General features: G+C 36.1%; 4 protein-coding genes across 6 annotated transcripts; 1 reads left to right on the forward strand and 3 right to left on the reverse strand.

Annotated features, from left to right (window-relative positions):
- The first annotated feature begins 1300 nt into the window (after positions 1-1300).
- Positions 1301-3072, forward strand: LOC105267926 (uncharacterized protein CG1785). The gene is made up of 2 exons (XM_011307104.1): positions 1301-2693; positions 2980-3072. Exons 1-2 carry the CDS (start codon positions 1408-1410, stop codon positions 3053-3055), a joined length of 1362 nt encoding a protein of 453 aa, XP_011305406.1. The 5' UTR covers positions 1301-1407; the 3' UTR covers positions 3056-3072.
- Positions 3073-3261: 189 nt separating this feature from the next.
- Positions 3262-5699, reverse strand: LOC105267925 (uncharacterized). Of its 2 annotated transcripts, XM_011307101.1 has the most exons (5): positions 5444-5699; positions 5004-5275; positions 4554-4707; positions 4070-4249; positions 3262-3759 (listed from the first exon to the last, which is right to left on the reverse strand). In XM_011307101.1, the coding sequence occupies exons 1-5, from the start codon at positions 5614-5616 to the stop codon at positions 3282-3284; spliced, it is 1257 nt and encodes a 418-aa protein (XP_011305403.1). In that variant the 5' UTR covers positions 5617-5699; the 3' UTR covers positions 3262-3281. The 2 variants fall into 2 exon arrangements, with proteins under 2 accessions (XP_011305403.1, XP_011305404.1); XM_011307102.1 differs by lacking the exon at positions 3262-3759 and having other exon boundaries at positions 3767-4249.
- Positions 5700-5811: 112 nt separating this feature from the next.
- Positions 5812-8137, reverse strand: LOC105267928 (myosin-11). Its single transcript, XM_011307107.1, has 6 exons — positions 8048-8137; positions 7926-7966; positions 7503-7731; positions 7162-7433; positions 6897-7050; positions 5812-6665 (listed from the first exon to the last, which is right to left on the reverse strand). Exons 3-6 carry the CDS (start codon positions 7625-7627, stop codon positions 5996-5998), a joined length of 1221 nt encoding a protein of 406 aa, XP_011305409.1. The 5' UTR covers positions 7628-7731; positions 7926-7966; positions 8048-8137; the 3' UTR covers positions 5812-5995.
- LOC105267927 (HMG-coA reductase degradation 3) lies at positions 8024-12114 on the reverse strand. 2 transcript variants are annotated; one of them, XM_011307106.1, is made up of 4 exons: positions 11852-12114; positions 11217-11726; positions 10403-10641; positions 8024-10206 (listed from the first exon to the last, which is right to left on the reverse strand). In XM_011307106.1, the coding sequence occupies exons 2-4, from the start codon at positions 11719-11721 to the stop codon at positions 8656-8658; spliced, it is 2295 nt and encodes a 764-aa protein (XP_011305408.1). In that variant the 5' UTR covers positions 11722-11726; positions 11852-12114; the 3' UTR covers positions 8024-8655. The 2 variants fall into 2 exon arrangements, with proteins under 2 accessions (XP_011305408.1, XP_011305407.1); XM_011307105.1 differs by having other exon boundaries at positions 11217-12113.
- Between the last annotated feature and the right edge of the window lie 785 nt (positions 12115-12899).

Raw genomic sequence — 12899 nt, forward strand, 5'->3', positions numbered from 1 at the left:
TTTGTTCATTGGTGAAATCACTGTGTCTCCTTGGGATGATTGATCTGAATCTAAATGATTTCATATGAAATCATCTGAAATCATTTGAAATCATTTGAAATCATTTGAAATCAGTGAAGCCACTTGTCATATTGCGAATTTCGTTCGCTAACTCATGCCCGATCTCACGCAGAAGTTTTTCCAGTAGTAGACAAAAACAGAACAAAACGCGACTATCGCATTTCAAGATTTTGAAGAGAAATCGATATTTTCCGGGAACCTCCCAAGTCACTGTTGAGCATGTACATTTCGGTGTATAAAATTATTATGCTATGTCACCGGGCACATTACCAGTTGTTCCTATTTTGCTCACTTGCCTGGTTGCGATTGCGCAACTCATGAAATTCGAAATTTGAAATCAATTGAAATTAATTAAAATCATTTGAAATCATGAAATCGAGATAAATAATCTCTCGAAAATCTATGCATTTGGATTGTGCTCTAATTAATAATAATTGAGTTTTATAATATCAAGATATCAGAGTAGAATTTGGAATTGAGCCTTGCTTTATATGCAAATATAACAACGGATGAAATTTATAGCTTAATTAAAAGAATGAGGCCGAAAACAGGAGGATAATTGGCAAAATGTGTCATGCATATATTTATGCACCTGCAGTAATAATGCAATGATTAATGATGGAATTGGGTTGAGTATTATCGTGTCACGTATACTCATTATACTAATTTTAATAAATCCTGGAATAACGAGTTAGTGCCGGTGTACGTGCAACGCGCATGACTATTATTATGTCGAACATGTGTTTTAAGATCGAGAGGGCTGTCAACGAAAGAAAACACCGGAGTTCAAAAGCCTGAACCTAATAATTCGAATAATTTAATTGGAAAGAAAATACGTGAGCACATACTAGATTTTAATTCTCATCTGTAATAACTCTAATATTATCCGTCTGCTTGAGAATGTTCTACCCCATTTCAGCCAAAATTATTTGAGTTTCATAACAAAAATTGTTGATTGCTTTCTTTGCCCAAGAAATTTCAATTGATTTAATGCAATCTGATAATTTATCCCGCCATCCGCTAATTATATGCCACATAGAAACTGATTTATTATGATTAAATTATTAGTTTTCAAATTATTTATGTTCTTGGACTTACTTAAGTGATTTTCAAATGAGATACGTGGATTTAATGAGAAATCTAATTCTCTGCTGAATACACGACTGTTGTTTATTTTTTATTCATGTGGGAAGACAGATCCCTCCATTGCCATCGGTTATATGCGTTGTCAACAGAGACAACAGAGATTTTGTCAAGTCCTTTCCTAAGTAACATAACCTGCAAGAATAACACGTGTCAAGTAGTGCTCTGTGCTCCAATTTTCATAATTACCACAACATACCGAATATGACGGACGTCATAAAAAAACGTAAGAGAGTCTCGAAGAAAACGAAGAAATCCTGGCGTAAACACGTGGATACCAAGGATATCGATGCTTTTTTGGAAGACTCAAGACTGGAGGAACGTCTGGGTACACCTTTCATAAAACGAACGGATTCAGAACTCTTTTCCTTCGACTCCACCCCCGATGATGACTTGAAAAACGTCACCAGTACAAAAGCGGCATACAGAGAGGCTTTAAGAAATGCAGAACCCAAATGTTATGCAGCACTGAAACCGCATACAGCAGTGCCAGATCCGATTTCAAAGCGCAATCGTGTTAAAACCCCGGAAGAACGAAAGAATCCTATCACAAGGAAGTTTGAACAATTGAGAAAGGACCAGGGGAAGTTGACATTAACTGAAAGACTTGCTGCGAGAAACCGTAAACTCGCCACATTAAAACGTAAAAATCGGCCCAAAAGGGATGACTTCAAAGGGGACATTTGGGAGGATGAGCCTAAGAAGAGAGTCCTTGATGAAATTGACACGCAGTGGTTGACAAATGATACTGTTCGTCATACGCTGATCGTCAAGGGCATCAGTAAACGGCGAATTCCATTGGCTGTCCATAAAAAACAATCTCAAATACCCACCATCGAGGTTCCACATCCAGGAACATCATACAACCCTTCTTATGAAGATCACCAGACTCTGCTCCGAGAGATCGCTGATAAAGAACTGAAATTGATGAAAGAAGAGGCACATCTTGAGAGAGTTACTACTAAAATGTTCAAGAAGGTTTCGCCGAAGGAAAGGGATGACAATTGGCTAAAGGATGCATCCGAGGGTCTGCCATTACCTCAGAATGTTGAAATCAAGTCTGAACCTGAGGACGATGAAGATGTGGACGTCAAACCTGTTAAATTAATGGTGAAGAAAACCATGAAGACAAGAGTCCAAAGGAGAAAGCAGAAGGAACAGAGGAAACTGGCACTGGAGTTGAAAGCGAAGATGGTGGAGAAGAAAAAGATTGGGGATATATATAAACTCAAGATGATACAGAAGAATATAGAGGGGAAGGAGAAGAAAAATGAGGTTTTAAGGGGAATGAGGATGAAAATGGAGGAAAGAAAGGCAAAGGAGCCTAAGGTCCTGAGTAAGACCAAGTTTGAACCTGCTGAAGAGGTCTTCAAGCTGGGACCCGAACTTACTGGAAACTTGAGGGGTTCAGAACCTATTGGTAATTTACTGAAGGACAGGTTCAAGTCGATGCAGCAGAGGAATATCTTGGCACCCGCTAAATTGATTCTGTACGTATTCCATTGTTTTTCTTTCAGTATTTTGGACAAGTGATGAATGAAGTTACGAATTATTTCCGTCATGGCCATAATGTTTGTTTGGAATTGTTATCTTGTTAGTGTAAAATATTTCAAATTTGGGGTTTCAAATTATCCTGTGAAATTACGTTCGATAGATAGTACATGGAGGCGTTGATAAAAATTTCATATTTATTTTATTATTTCTTGACGCCTGCTTTGAAATATTTTTTAGCAAAATAATCAATGTTTTATTGTAATTATTCAATTTCTTTTTCAGGAAACGTAACAAGCCGAAAGTTAAGAAGTTTATCAAGCCCGATCACAAAATTACATTACCTAGTAAATCAAAGTAAATTTTGTGTTTTTATGCAGTATAAAAATGTTAAAATATATTTTAAATAATATTTTCACCGAAATATTGCAATAGAAACTATGAAAACGACAGGATTGATGAAGATGAATTAGTAAACGCCCATTCTTTTCGATCCTCCCGTTTTTCAAATTTCGAGTTGGAAAGTCATTACAAATAATTGGAAAATTCAACGTACCTATTCCATCCTTCGGATAAAAATAACTAGATTATTTATTTTGTTCCATTCGTGACAATAAGTACGACGAGAATTCATTTTTAGACATTCGTGCAAAATTTTGCGACAAGATATTAATTCCCAACTCATGGATAACAGGTAAGTCTAGGGCACAAGCAATAGCATATTTCAAATCAAACAAAATTTCAGTGATTGAATTAATTTTTCTTGTCGTCTGTTTTTGTTGATTTTTTGCAAAAAATAATTTCACTTTTTTTTGGTGCAGTAACGTCTGAATTTTGGATAAATTTTGTTCACTAATCACGACTTGTGACCTTTGATGTTCGATAAAAATATCGTTATCTGGTTGTTCATCTTTTAAGATGGAGTTTGTTTTGTCTGTAGGAGGCTTTTTACACTTTTTATTCAAGTGTTCACTCAATATTTTTTGAAATCGTAAAGTTTCAAGAGCTTGCCTCAATTCAAGATGATTAGCTCGAGCACGGGCTTCATTGAAAGATTTCGTCTCACTGCAAAATTCAATTCTTCATTGAAAATCAATCCACACCTGCGGAATTCTTTTTTAGTGGGTCACCTATTTTCATCAGACTTTTATCCAGTAATAAATATATTATTGAGAGCTTTAGAGATTTTCTTTCGACTAAAAAAATGACTAAAAAAAATGAAAATGAGTGGCATCAGCAGAATTCCCCAATAAAAACATATGTGTTTAAAAAAAAAAATCAGTTAATGAAGAAGTAATCAGGTAAATTCTGATAAGGCTGCGTATTTCTTATAATATCCAGAAGATAAGGCACTTAGAATTTTTGAAATCATTACTTTTTTTCGCCACAGAGTTCTCTTCCATGATTGATTTCTTGATACATCGCGCTGATTTCATTCCTCATGAATATATTATTATTGAACAAGCCTCTAGTAAGGGGCCCTGTTTTAGCGGAGTTCTCAGCTTCATAAGCTATTCCTCTTTGGAATATTTGGTTTTGTAAATCATCGAGTAATCTAAAAAATTATTGAATAATACAGTTTCCTCGACTTTTCTCTCTACACGGAAAATATATCTTTGGAAAAATTGATGTTGACATGTTAGTGGAGGACTATACTGACTCAAGCAATTTCGTGGTTTGAATTTACTCCAACTTTAGGTTTCCTTGAGTGAATTTTGATATGTTCAGAATAAAATATTCAGAAAATAATGCGAGAAAAACAAGGACAAAAAAATATAAAATTCCCGACAAAAAAATACTTAAAGAGAATTGCAAAAAATAAAATAATATTTTCGGAATGTACTTTCATTACTACTTACGCTGCTCTATCAATTTTATACTGAATTTTTATTTTCTGTAGTTTCTGCGTCACTTCTTCCTCGGTTTTCAAATAAAGTTCATCTCGAGATTTGAGTTTTTCCCGGAGATTTTCTCTTTTATTTTTGTAGTCTTCCAGGGCGTTGACTTTAGCGTCTTTAAGGACAAATTCCTCATTTGTTATTATTGTTATAAAGTCACGTTGGAAATGAAATGAACGAGATTAAAATCCACTGAATAAGAAAGAATTTTTGGTTTAGCCAAGAAGATAAATTTTGTTCGCCCGAAGTAAGAATGAAAAAAAAAGATCAACTTTGAATTTAGAATTGACTTTCTAAAGAATGATTGAAGAAAACTTCAATCTAGGAAAATAAAATTTTTGACTGATTTCTATGACGTGACAGACTATTCATCAATTTAAATAATCTTCTGATTTCGAATGGTGAACTCACTCAAGGTCTTAATTTTCGAGACCAATGCTCGAAATGTTACTCGATACTTCTCATTGAATTCATCAACTTTCCTTTCATGCTTTTCTTGATCATCAATCCTTTGTTGTTCAACAGATCTTATTTCACTTTTGCGATTATCTATTTTCGATAATTCAGCGTACAGTTCTCGATTTATCCCAGTAATTTCATCAGATGTTTTTATGTCAGTAAATTCAATATCCTTTTTAATGTCCTCACATATATCCAGCACGTCATAGTTTCGATCATCTAATCTACAAAAATAATGGATGAATCCATTAAAATCTATTGTAAGCGATTTCCACCTTTTCTATTTTCCTCATGGTTGAGTAACAAAAATACAAGGAGAAATGAATAGTTTACAGAATGTGAAAATAAGAATAACTGAATCGTTTTAATGTTTAAATTAAAATAATTTTAACCTTTCTATTCGATTTGTGATATCCTTTATTTGAATCTCATACAGTTCTTTTTGCAAATAAGTCGGATATATCTTTTCCTCTTCAACTGCCTGACTCAATTCCATTATTACTTGAATTTGGAATCTCGAAATAAGATTCACAGAAAAATGAAATTCAAGATTCACAAAAAACATGAAAGGAAAAACAATCAAGAATCAAATAATTCACAAGATTTTCCCGTTCGAGTCTCTGAAAGATTTGAATTTTCGAAAATGTTCTAAATATGCATACATTTAAAAATTTAGGTAACAAATGAATAATTCGAAATAATTAATGTTAATTTGAAATTAATGCATAAAAAGATCATTCTTTCATTAATTTCATTGGCGATGAAAAAATTATTGTAAAGAGAACGTTCCATGGAAAATCTCCACTATTAAACTGAATAACTAATTATTTATAAATAATGCAATCCACTATTAGGAATAAAACTTATCAATCAATATGAAACAAAACAATGGTTCCAATTGCAAAAAAGTCGAAAGTAAAAAAAGACTGAAAGAAAAAATCAACTCAAGCTTTTAGAATTTTCGTTATATTCGAGTTTTCTAAAATCGTATAAATTTCCAAAAGTTTTGTCTTAAAATTGCCATCGCAGGCGACACAAGGAGTTCGATCGTTATCTCCAATTTCTCCTGATAATTGTGTTATAACGCCTTTCACAGACTGTAGAATATTACTCAATTGCTTAATTCGTAGCTGATTATCCCGCACATCGTCCAAAATATCTGTCGTTTCTCTCTCAACATCGAAAATAGTTTTGTCGATTTTCCTGGCTGCAGTGTCTGCTGTTATCTGTCTATCTCTCAACGTTTCCATCCATTGATTTCTTGTGTCCACCAAATAATTAATTCTTTGTTCTTCAGTTCGGAGTAATACATTCTTCAAATGATCTTCTGCAATCTTCTCGATAAATTTATTCTGTTCAAATACTTTATTCAAAGCTATCTGCAATTCCTCATGGAGTAATGATGCGCGCAGTTTCGTGTTCTCGTTAGTCTCTTTGCAGATCTGCATTTTCTCCTCGAGCTCTTGTCGAATTTTATATGTTTTGTCTAGCTCGCTGTTAAGGGCTATGTTTTCACGAATTGCTCGTTGGGTTCCATCGGCCATCCGGAGATTTGTAGCTTCCTGAAAGCTCAAGGCCAGGTTGTTCAAGCGCTCTTGCATCTCTCTTTGCATCCTGTCAGATAAAAAATCATGTATTACATGAAGAAAAAGCTTTAAACATTTTTTTGGATACTTCGACAATTATTTAAAAAGAAAGTAATTCAACAAATGTGAAGACATCCCAAGTCTGTTTTTTATAGAAATTCTTTGGAATTAAATAATATAAAGGATTTTTTGAAATTATTTCAATGATTTCCAGTCAGACTCAATTTTTTCAATTAGTCACTAGATATGTAATCCTTACTGGGCTTTTCCAATTACTAATGATTTTTCAGCTTCATATAATGCTTCGCAATGTCTCTGCTCTTGCTCTGCCATTTGCTCCTCTTGAATCTCGAATTTTCGTGTCAATTCAGCTCTTGCATTCCTCCAATCCTCGAGGGCGTTCAATTTCCCAGCTAAACATAGAAATTTATTAAAGAATAAATTATCTAGTAGAAATAAGAAACAGCCATTCCACTATTTCTCAACAAATTGTGTGTGTAGTGAAACCATTGACTATTTCTTACAGACTAATTTTACTTCTGCGTTGAGATTTGTCTCCATGTTACGATACTCCTGCAACATCGATTCTTCTTTATTTTTAAACACGAGTTTCTCATCTTTGCGAAGTTCTTCCATAGCTAACAATCTCTCGCCAAGTTCTTTAGCTTCTTCAGTTTTTTGTTGCAGAATTCTCTTCAAGTGTGCAACAACATCAGATCGATCGTCCTCTAGACGAGTTAATTGAGCTTTTAAGGAATCCAATTCTCCCTCAAGAAACTCATTACGAGTTTTGAGCCTGGAAAGGATGCGATTAATGTATAGAATATTTTAAGAATTATTTTATCATGATAAATAATCACTGTACCGAGCTAATTGTCGATTATTATCGAGAATCTGTTGCTCATAGAAAACTATATCCTTTTCATTAGCTGCAGGTTTCTTCTTAGCTTTCTTTTCCTTATCACCTCCCTTTTTCTTCTTCTTTCCCATGATTTAGTCTTTCATTTCACATTACTACGATGCAATGTTATCGAATGGCTTTGCTATTTACATTTTGTCATTAATTCACTTGTGTTTATGGTAACCATGGCGATCTAGTACAGAAATTGAAGGAAGGAACAGATCAAACTCGGTATACATTTTTTTTGGTTTATGGTTTTTGATTCATGCATTGGGAAACCGAGAATGATATTATAAGAGAACTTCAAGAAACAGTTTCATCTTGAATGTTTTTACCTACAAGAATAATTTTTTCCTTTTACGATTCTTTAATTACAGAAGTACTTACAAAAGACATAACAGTGGCTTTTGAGAATTGGTCACAATATTCTGAAAAAAAATCAACAATCAAGTATCAATGACATAAATAAAGTTTTTATTCACAAATTTTATATGAACTTATTTATTTACTCATATTTTCTTATATTTCTGCTTCCCTATTCCTCCATAATACAAACATCAGTCATCAACAAGTATTTGGTTCTGGACAATATATTTTTCTCACTCAGCAAACATCAAAACTGATTCTTACGTTCATGTTTTTCTTTGTAGATAAAACAACCAACTGTTTTGTTTTGAAACCAAATCTCAATGGCTCTGAGCTCAGCATCTATTGAATACATTCTCATCCAAGTACAATTAACTCAATTGAAAAAAAAAACGTTGTGACTTAGACATTGATGAACTGGTCAACAGAACAAGAAACTCACGATTACTGAGAATGAGACACAATAATATTTTTACATAAATATTTTATAAACTCTGAGCTGAGAACCAGAATTGTTTCAGTTGCAAACTTCCAAAACAACTTGAAGCAGCATAACATCATCAGATTTTCTTTCAAAAGACTATTCTTTATTTTACGTTATGAGAAGATCTCCATGACAAATCTCGTATCTCCAAAGGTCAAAGATATTCACAAAAAACTCATCTTCCCAAATATAAAGTCAACTCATCGGGTCTCTTCACTTGGCAACTGCTCTATAGATAGACACGAATGAAATTAACGTAATAGTCAATTAATTATCAGCAGCATTAACTCCGTCAAGTGGTGGGTGCGGTCTGCGCAAGTAAATTATGAGACAGACTAAACCAGTGAAAAATCCAATGAGATAAAGATCCCAATTGGAACCAAACAGTTCATCCCACGTGCTGAATTTCTCAGCGAAACTGAACTCCTGGAGATAATCGATGCCAAATAGGAGAAACAATTTGATAAGGGCTAGAGCAACAGGGATACGAGCATCAGGACTAGCCTCAGCAGCTAGATCATAACAACGTTTGGCTAAATGTCGATCACGAGCCAACCCTAGTCCTCTTTCATGCATATATCCAAGATTGAACATAGCTTGAGCATTGTGTTGTTGATCAGAGGCCAGTCTATAATATCCAGCAGCTGCTTCGTAATCAACTCGAGTTCCACGTCCATAATAATGAGCATCTCCAAGCTTAACTTGGGCTGGAGAGTATCCTTGGACTGCTGCACGCGCCCAAAAGGCCAGAGCCATTACTAAACCCTTTTCAGGCAGCAACACTCCAGTTTCTCCTCGGTCTAGTATGAATGCTGCATTACTCTGGGCCACTTCATATCCCATTTCAGCTAGTAAGGCGTAACGAATGAAGGCTTGGTTGACTCTACCCTCTTTGTAATCAGTGTGCGCTGTCATCAATTGGTCGCTCCATTTTCCTCGCTCAGCTACATTTTTTAAGAGCTCCACTGCTGTAGGACAACTCCGCATCATTCCTGTACCGGTTGCGTGCATCTGGGCAAGATTGTAAAATGCCAGGACGTGGCCCGATTGACTGGCTAGATTGAAGTATTTATTTGCCATTTTGTAGTCACGACGAACGCCTGTACCACTCAAATACATATTGCCTAATTGAAGTTGACCATCAACCCAACCTTGATCAGCTGCTTGAGAAAAATACTGAAGTGCCTTTGCTGTATCGCGTTCAACCCCTCTGCCATATAAATACATCAGGCCCAAACCACTTTGTCCTACGGGATTTCCTAACATTGCCGCTTTCGCGAAATACTTGTAGGCAGTTTCGTTGTCTTGTTGAACAATGTCACTGCCTTCAAGATAAATCTTTCCAAGAAAAGCCATAGCTACAGGATTTCCAGCATCAGCAGCATGTTGAAAATAATCCAACGCTCTCTGATGATCGAGAGGAACTCCCCTTCCTCCTTGATAATGAAGTTGTCCCAATCCCACTTGTGCTTGCACATCCCCGCGCTCCGCCAGTAACTGATAATATTCAATCAAATCGTCATCCAAAATTCCAGAATTATATTCCGGATTTTCTTGCTCCTCTAACAGACGGATTCGTTGAACAACAGGACCTCCACTGAGAGAGACTTGCTCAGCAACTTTATCCGCTACTTTACGATAAAAGTCAAGGGCTCTTTCACAATTCGCTGCTGTGGAAATTCCAGCCCAATGTCGATAGCCAACGGCCATTTGCGCTCGTGTATCACCACCCAGTGCTGCTATCGTGTAGTGTAGGTAGGCTTTTCCTTGAGATACATTCAGCATGTTGAGACCCATCGCATAGAAAAATCCCATACCCTAAATTAAATGACAAAAACATGTGGAATTAGGTAATGATGTTTGTGACTCATTTGATCATTTTTCCCTTTCATTTATAAGTTGAAATTAATTATGATTATAATTGTTATCAGTGGATTCCAGTATGTATCAAAATTCGCTTGATTAGTTCTCACTTTGAACAACTTCTTTTTTTACAGATATATTAAACAAATACCATGTGTGCTGAAGGGAGCCCCGTCTCAGCTAGCTCTTTGAACGTTTGAAAAGCAGCTGGAATATGCTGATTCACAGTTGGAAGCCCTGTTTGGGTCCCAAGCAACAATGCCCATGCAAGCATCGATCTAGCTTCTCTGTGCCCCAAAGTTGCAGCTGCCGTAATAAATTTATAAGCCTCTGCTTTATTACTTCTTGTTGCATTCAGCATACTCTGGGCCTTTCTGAACAACTCCTCAGCTGAAAATATGAAATTCATTTCATTTAAAATTCATTTAATTCTCCCCTGAATCAATTCTTTGAGTTAACTCTGGGTTCATCGCTGGTATTCCATCATTATTAAAGTTTTCGTACATTTTTTTCAAACTGAGGGCCGGGTTGACGTGAAAAAATATTGCGTTTTTGAATTTCATTACTATTCAATGACTCGCCATTTTTTTTTCTAATTTTTATTATAGTGAAAAGACGTAAGAGAATAGACATGATTTAAAAACTGATGAGTCAGTGGATAAAATTAAATCTCAAAGACGGTGTACTCTATTATGTTAATTACAATGGACATTGCGATAGAAATCTGCAAAAAAGATTAAAAATAATGAAGTGGAAGAATATGAAATGGAATAATGAAAAAGAAGAATAATGAAGCAACATATTCTCAAGTTGAATTTTTTCGTAATGAAGCTTTAACAATGCGAATGCACTTTTAGTTGCTGCATTTTTAACTTCGACCTTTTAGGTATCTGACATATTTGTAATTGCCAAGGGAATTCAAAGTGAAAAGTATTTTCTGTATATTAATAATAGCCGTAACAAACCTTCCTGCTGCTCTGGAGTCAATGGTTCCTGTGGTTCCTCTTCCAGTTCACTATAATCCTCTTCAGACTCTTCCTCCCAACTAGGAATTGGGGACTCGGAACTGGAAAATTCTGGCACAGGCCGGAGTCCAATTTTCTTGGCAGCTTTGAGTAGTTCCCTCAAAGCAGCATTTTTATTCGAATTCAACGAACTGTCCTTCTCAACTGAACTCTCCTCATCGCTGATGATTGATTCTTTCGGTTGTTTGGTGATTGTATCATCCGAGAAAGGATTGGCAACCGGCACGAGCTTCAGCATAGAATCCCTGAGTGCCCTGAGCTCTCTCAACTGCTCAAAAACATCCGTCAAATCCTCGATACCCACGTCAGGATCTTTCTCCTCAATTGTCGTTTTTCCATCCGGTTTCTTGGCATTCTCCTTATCATTATCCTTGACAACATCTGCTCTCACCAATGTCAACACCGTCAGCCCCAGTAAAATGTATGCCCTAGCTCTCATTCTCATCTTCACTTTAATTAATATCACATTTACGTCAATAATATATACACATTAGTGACGTTTATTAGTCACCATTCCTTTTATTTAGGTAAGAATATAATCTTCAATCACGTTATCATTGAAGGTTAACACATACGTGGATTATTTTTGAACGCCTGTTTACGTATATTCCAGGGACCCTGTCATCGTCGATCAGGACCAAATCATCACTAACCATGGAAGTCTGATAATCATTCGATTATTGTTTCAATAGTGAACTTTATGGTTCAATTATCGATATGTGAAGTTGCACTGAATCAGCTGTTCCAATTGTAACCTTCGATAACATTTAACGCGTACGTTACTGCCGACAGATTTGCCATTTTTATATTCACCAATGTATATTGCATTGGTGTTTTATATATATGTATAGGTCGGAGCGCAGAAGTATATATTCAGTGTTGTGTAGAGGTTACCACGTTGAGCGATATGATTGGTATAGGATGCCATCGACGGGGTCAAAGAGGATTGACTAAAGTAGAGGCTCAGTTCTGACCCCACCGGCATCGTAGTACTGCACCCCAAGAGAGGGACGGCGCCACACGTAATGGCGGGATCGTCCCGATTGGTATTCACTGAAATGGAAAAATAAACAATTTTCAAAAAAGTATCAGAGGAGCATAAAAATGGAGGAGGTATTCACTGAAATTTGAAATTTCGAAATTTTTCGAATCGCATTTTTATAAATTAAAAAAAATTCGCTCATATTAACTTCCCTATATATGGGATCGATGGGTTTATTCAATGTATCTGATACTCTCATTCCCGTTTCAGAGATCCTTACGTGATTGCACTTTTTTTTTTAAGAGAGAATTATTTATTAGGTTAAGAATTATCGCAATTTTTATTATCTCGTCAAATTGAAACTGCCCGCGGTGTTCTGTGCGTATGCTCGGTCTGCTGTGCGTATGCACAGTCTTCTGTGCGCATGCATGGTGTTCTGTGCGCATGCGCGGAGTATCGCCTGGCGACCCCCACCCGAGCGCCGTCTCCAACGCCTCGCCATTTTCGAGTGGGGAGGGGAGTCAGTCGTTCGGCGGCAGCACATGGAACGGTTGGTTGTGTGTCACGTAGTGAAAATCCGGTAACATCGGGGTCGTAATGAGTGTAGAAAACCGGCGCCGCCTGTGAACATTGAAAATAAA

Source organism: Fopius arisanus, unplaced genomic scaffold, assembly GCF_000806365.1.
Source record: "Fopius arisanus strain USDA-PBARC FA_bdor unplaced genomic scaffold, ASM80636v1 scaffold00051, whole genome shotgun sequence".
Classification (NCBI taxonomy): Eukaryota; Metazoa; Arthropoda; class Insecta; order Hymenoptera; family Braconidae; genus Fopius; species Fopius arisanus.

Excerpts from the sequence above, each read along its gene's own strand:
- LOC105267925 (XM_011307101.1), bottom strand. The coding sequence starts at position 5,616 with ATGTTTTTTGTGAATCTTGAATTTCATTTTTCTGTGAATCTTATTTCG. Across the intron at positions 5,276-5,443 it reads ATCACAAATCGAATAGAAAG|ATTAGATGATCGAAACTATG; the intron begins GTTAAAATTATT and ends TTATTTTTGTAG. Across the intron at positions 4,708-5,003 it reads CTCGAAAATTAAGACCTTGA|ACGCTAAAGTCAACGCCCTG; the intron begins GTGAGTTCACCA and ends TTGTCCTTAAAG.
- LOC105267927 (XM_011307106.1), bottom strand. The coding sequence starts at position 11,721 with ATGAGAATGAGAGCTAGGGCATACATTTTACTGGGGCTGACGGTGTTG. Across the intron at positions 10,642-11,216 it reads GACTCCAGAGCAGCAGGAAG|CTGAGGAGTTGTTCAGAAAG; the intron begins GTTTGTTACGGC and ends TCATATTTTCAG. Across the intron at positions 10,207-10,402 it reads GGCTCCCTTCAGCACACATG|GGTATGGGATTTTTCTATGC; the intron begins GTATTTGTTTAA and ends CATTTAATTTAG.
- LOC105267928 (XM_011307107.1), bottom strand. The coding sequence starts at position 7,627 with ATGGGAAAGAAGAAGAAAAAGGGAGGTGATAAGGAAAAGAAAGCTAAG. Across the intron at positions 7,434-7,502 it reads AATAATCGACAATTAGCTCG|GCTCAAAACTCGTAATGAGT; the intron begins GTACAGTGATTA and ends CATCCTTTCCAG. Across the intron at positions 7,051-7,161 it reads CGCAGAAGTAAAATTAGTCT|CTGGGAAATTGAACGCCCTC; the intron begins GTAAGAAATAGT and ends TTCTATGTTTAG.
- LOC105267926 (XM_011307104.1), top strand. The coding sequence starts at position 1,408 with ATGACGGACGTCATAAAAAAACGTAAGAGAGTCTCGAAGAAAACGAAG. Across the intron at positions 2,694-2,979 it reads GCACCCGCTAAATTGATTCT|GAAACGTAACAAGCCGAAAG; the intron begins GTACGTATTCCA and ends TTTCTTTTTCAG.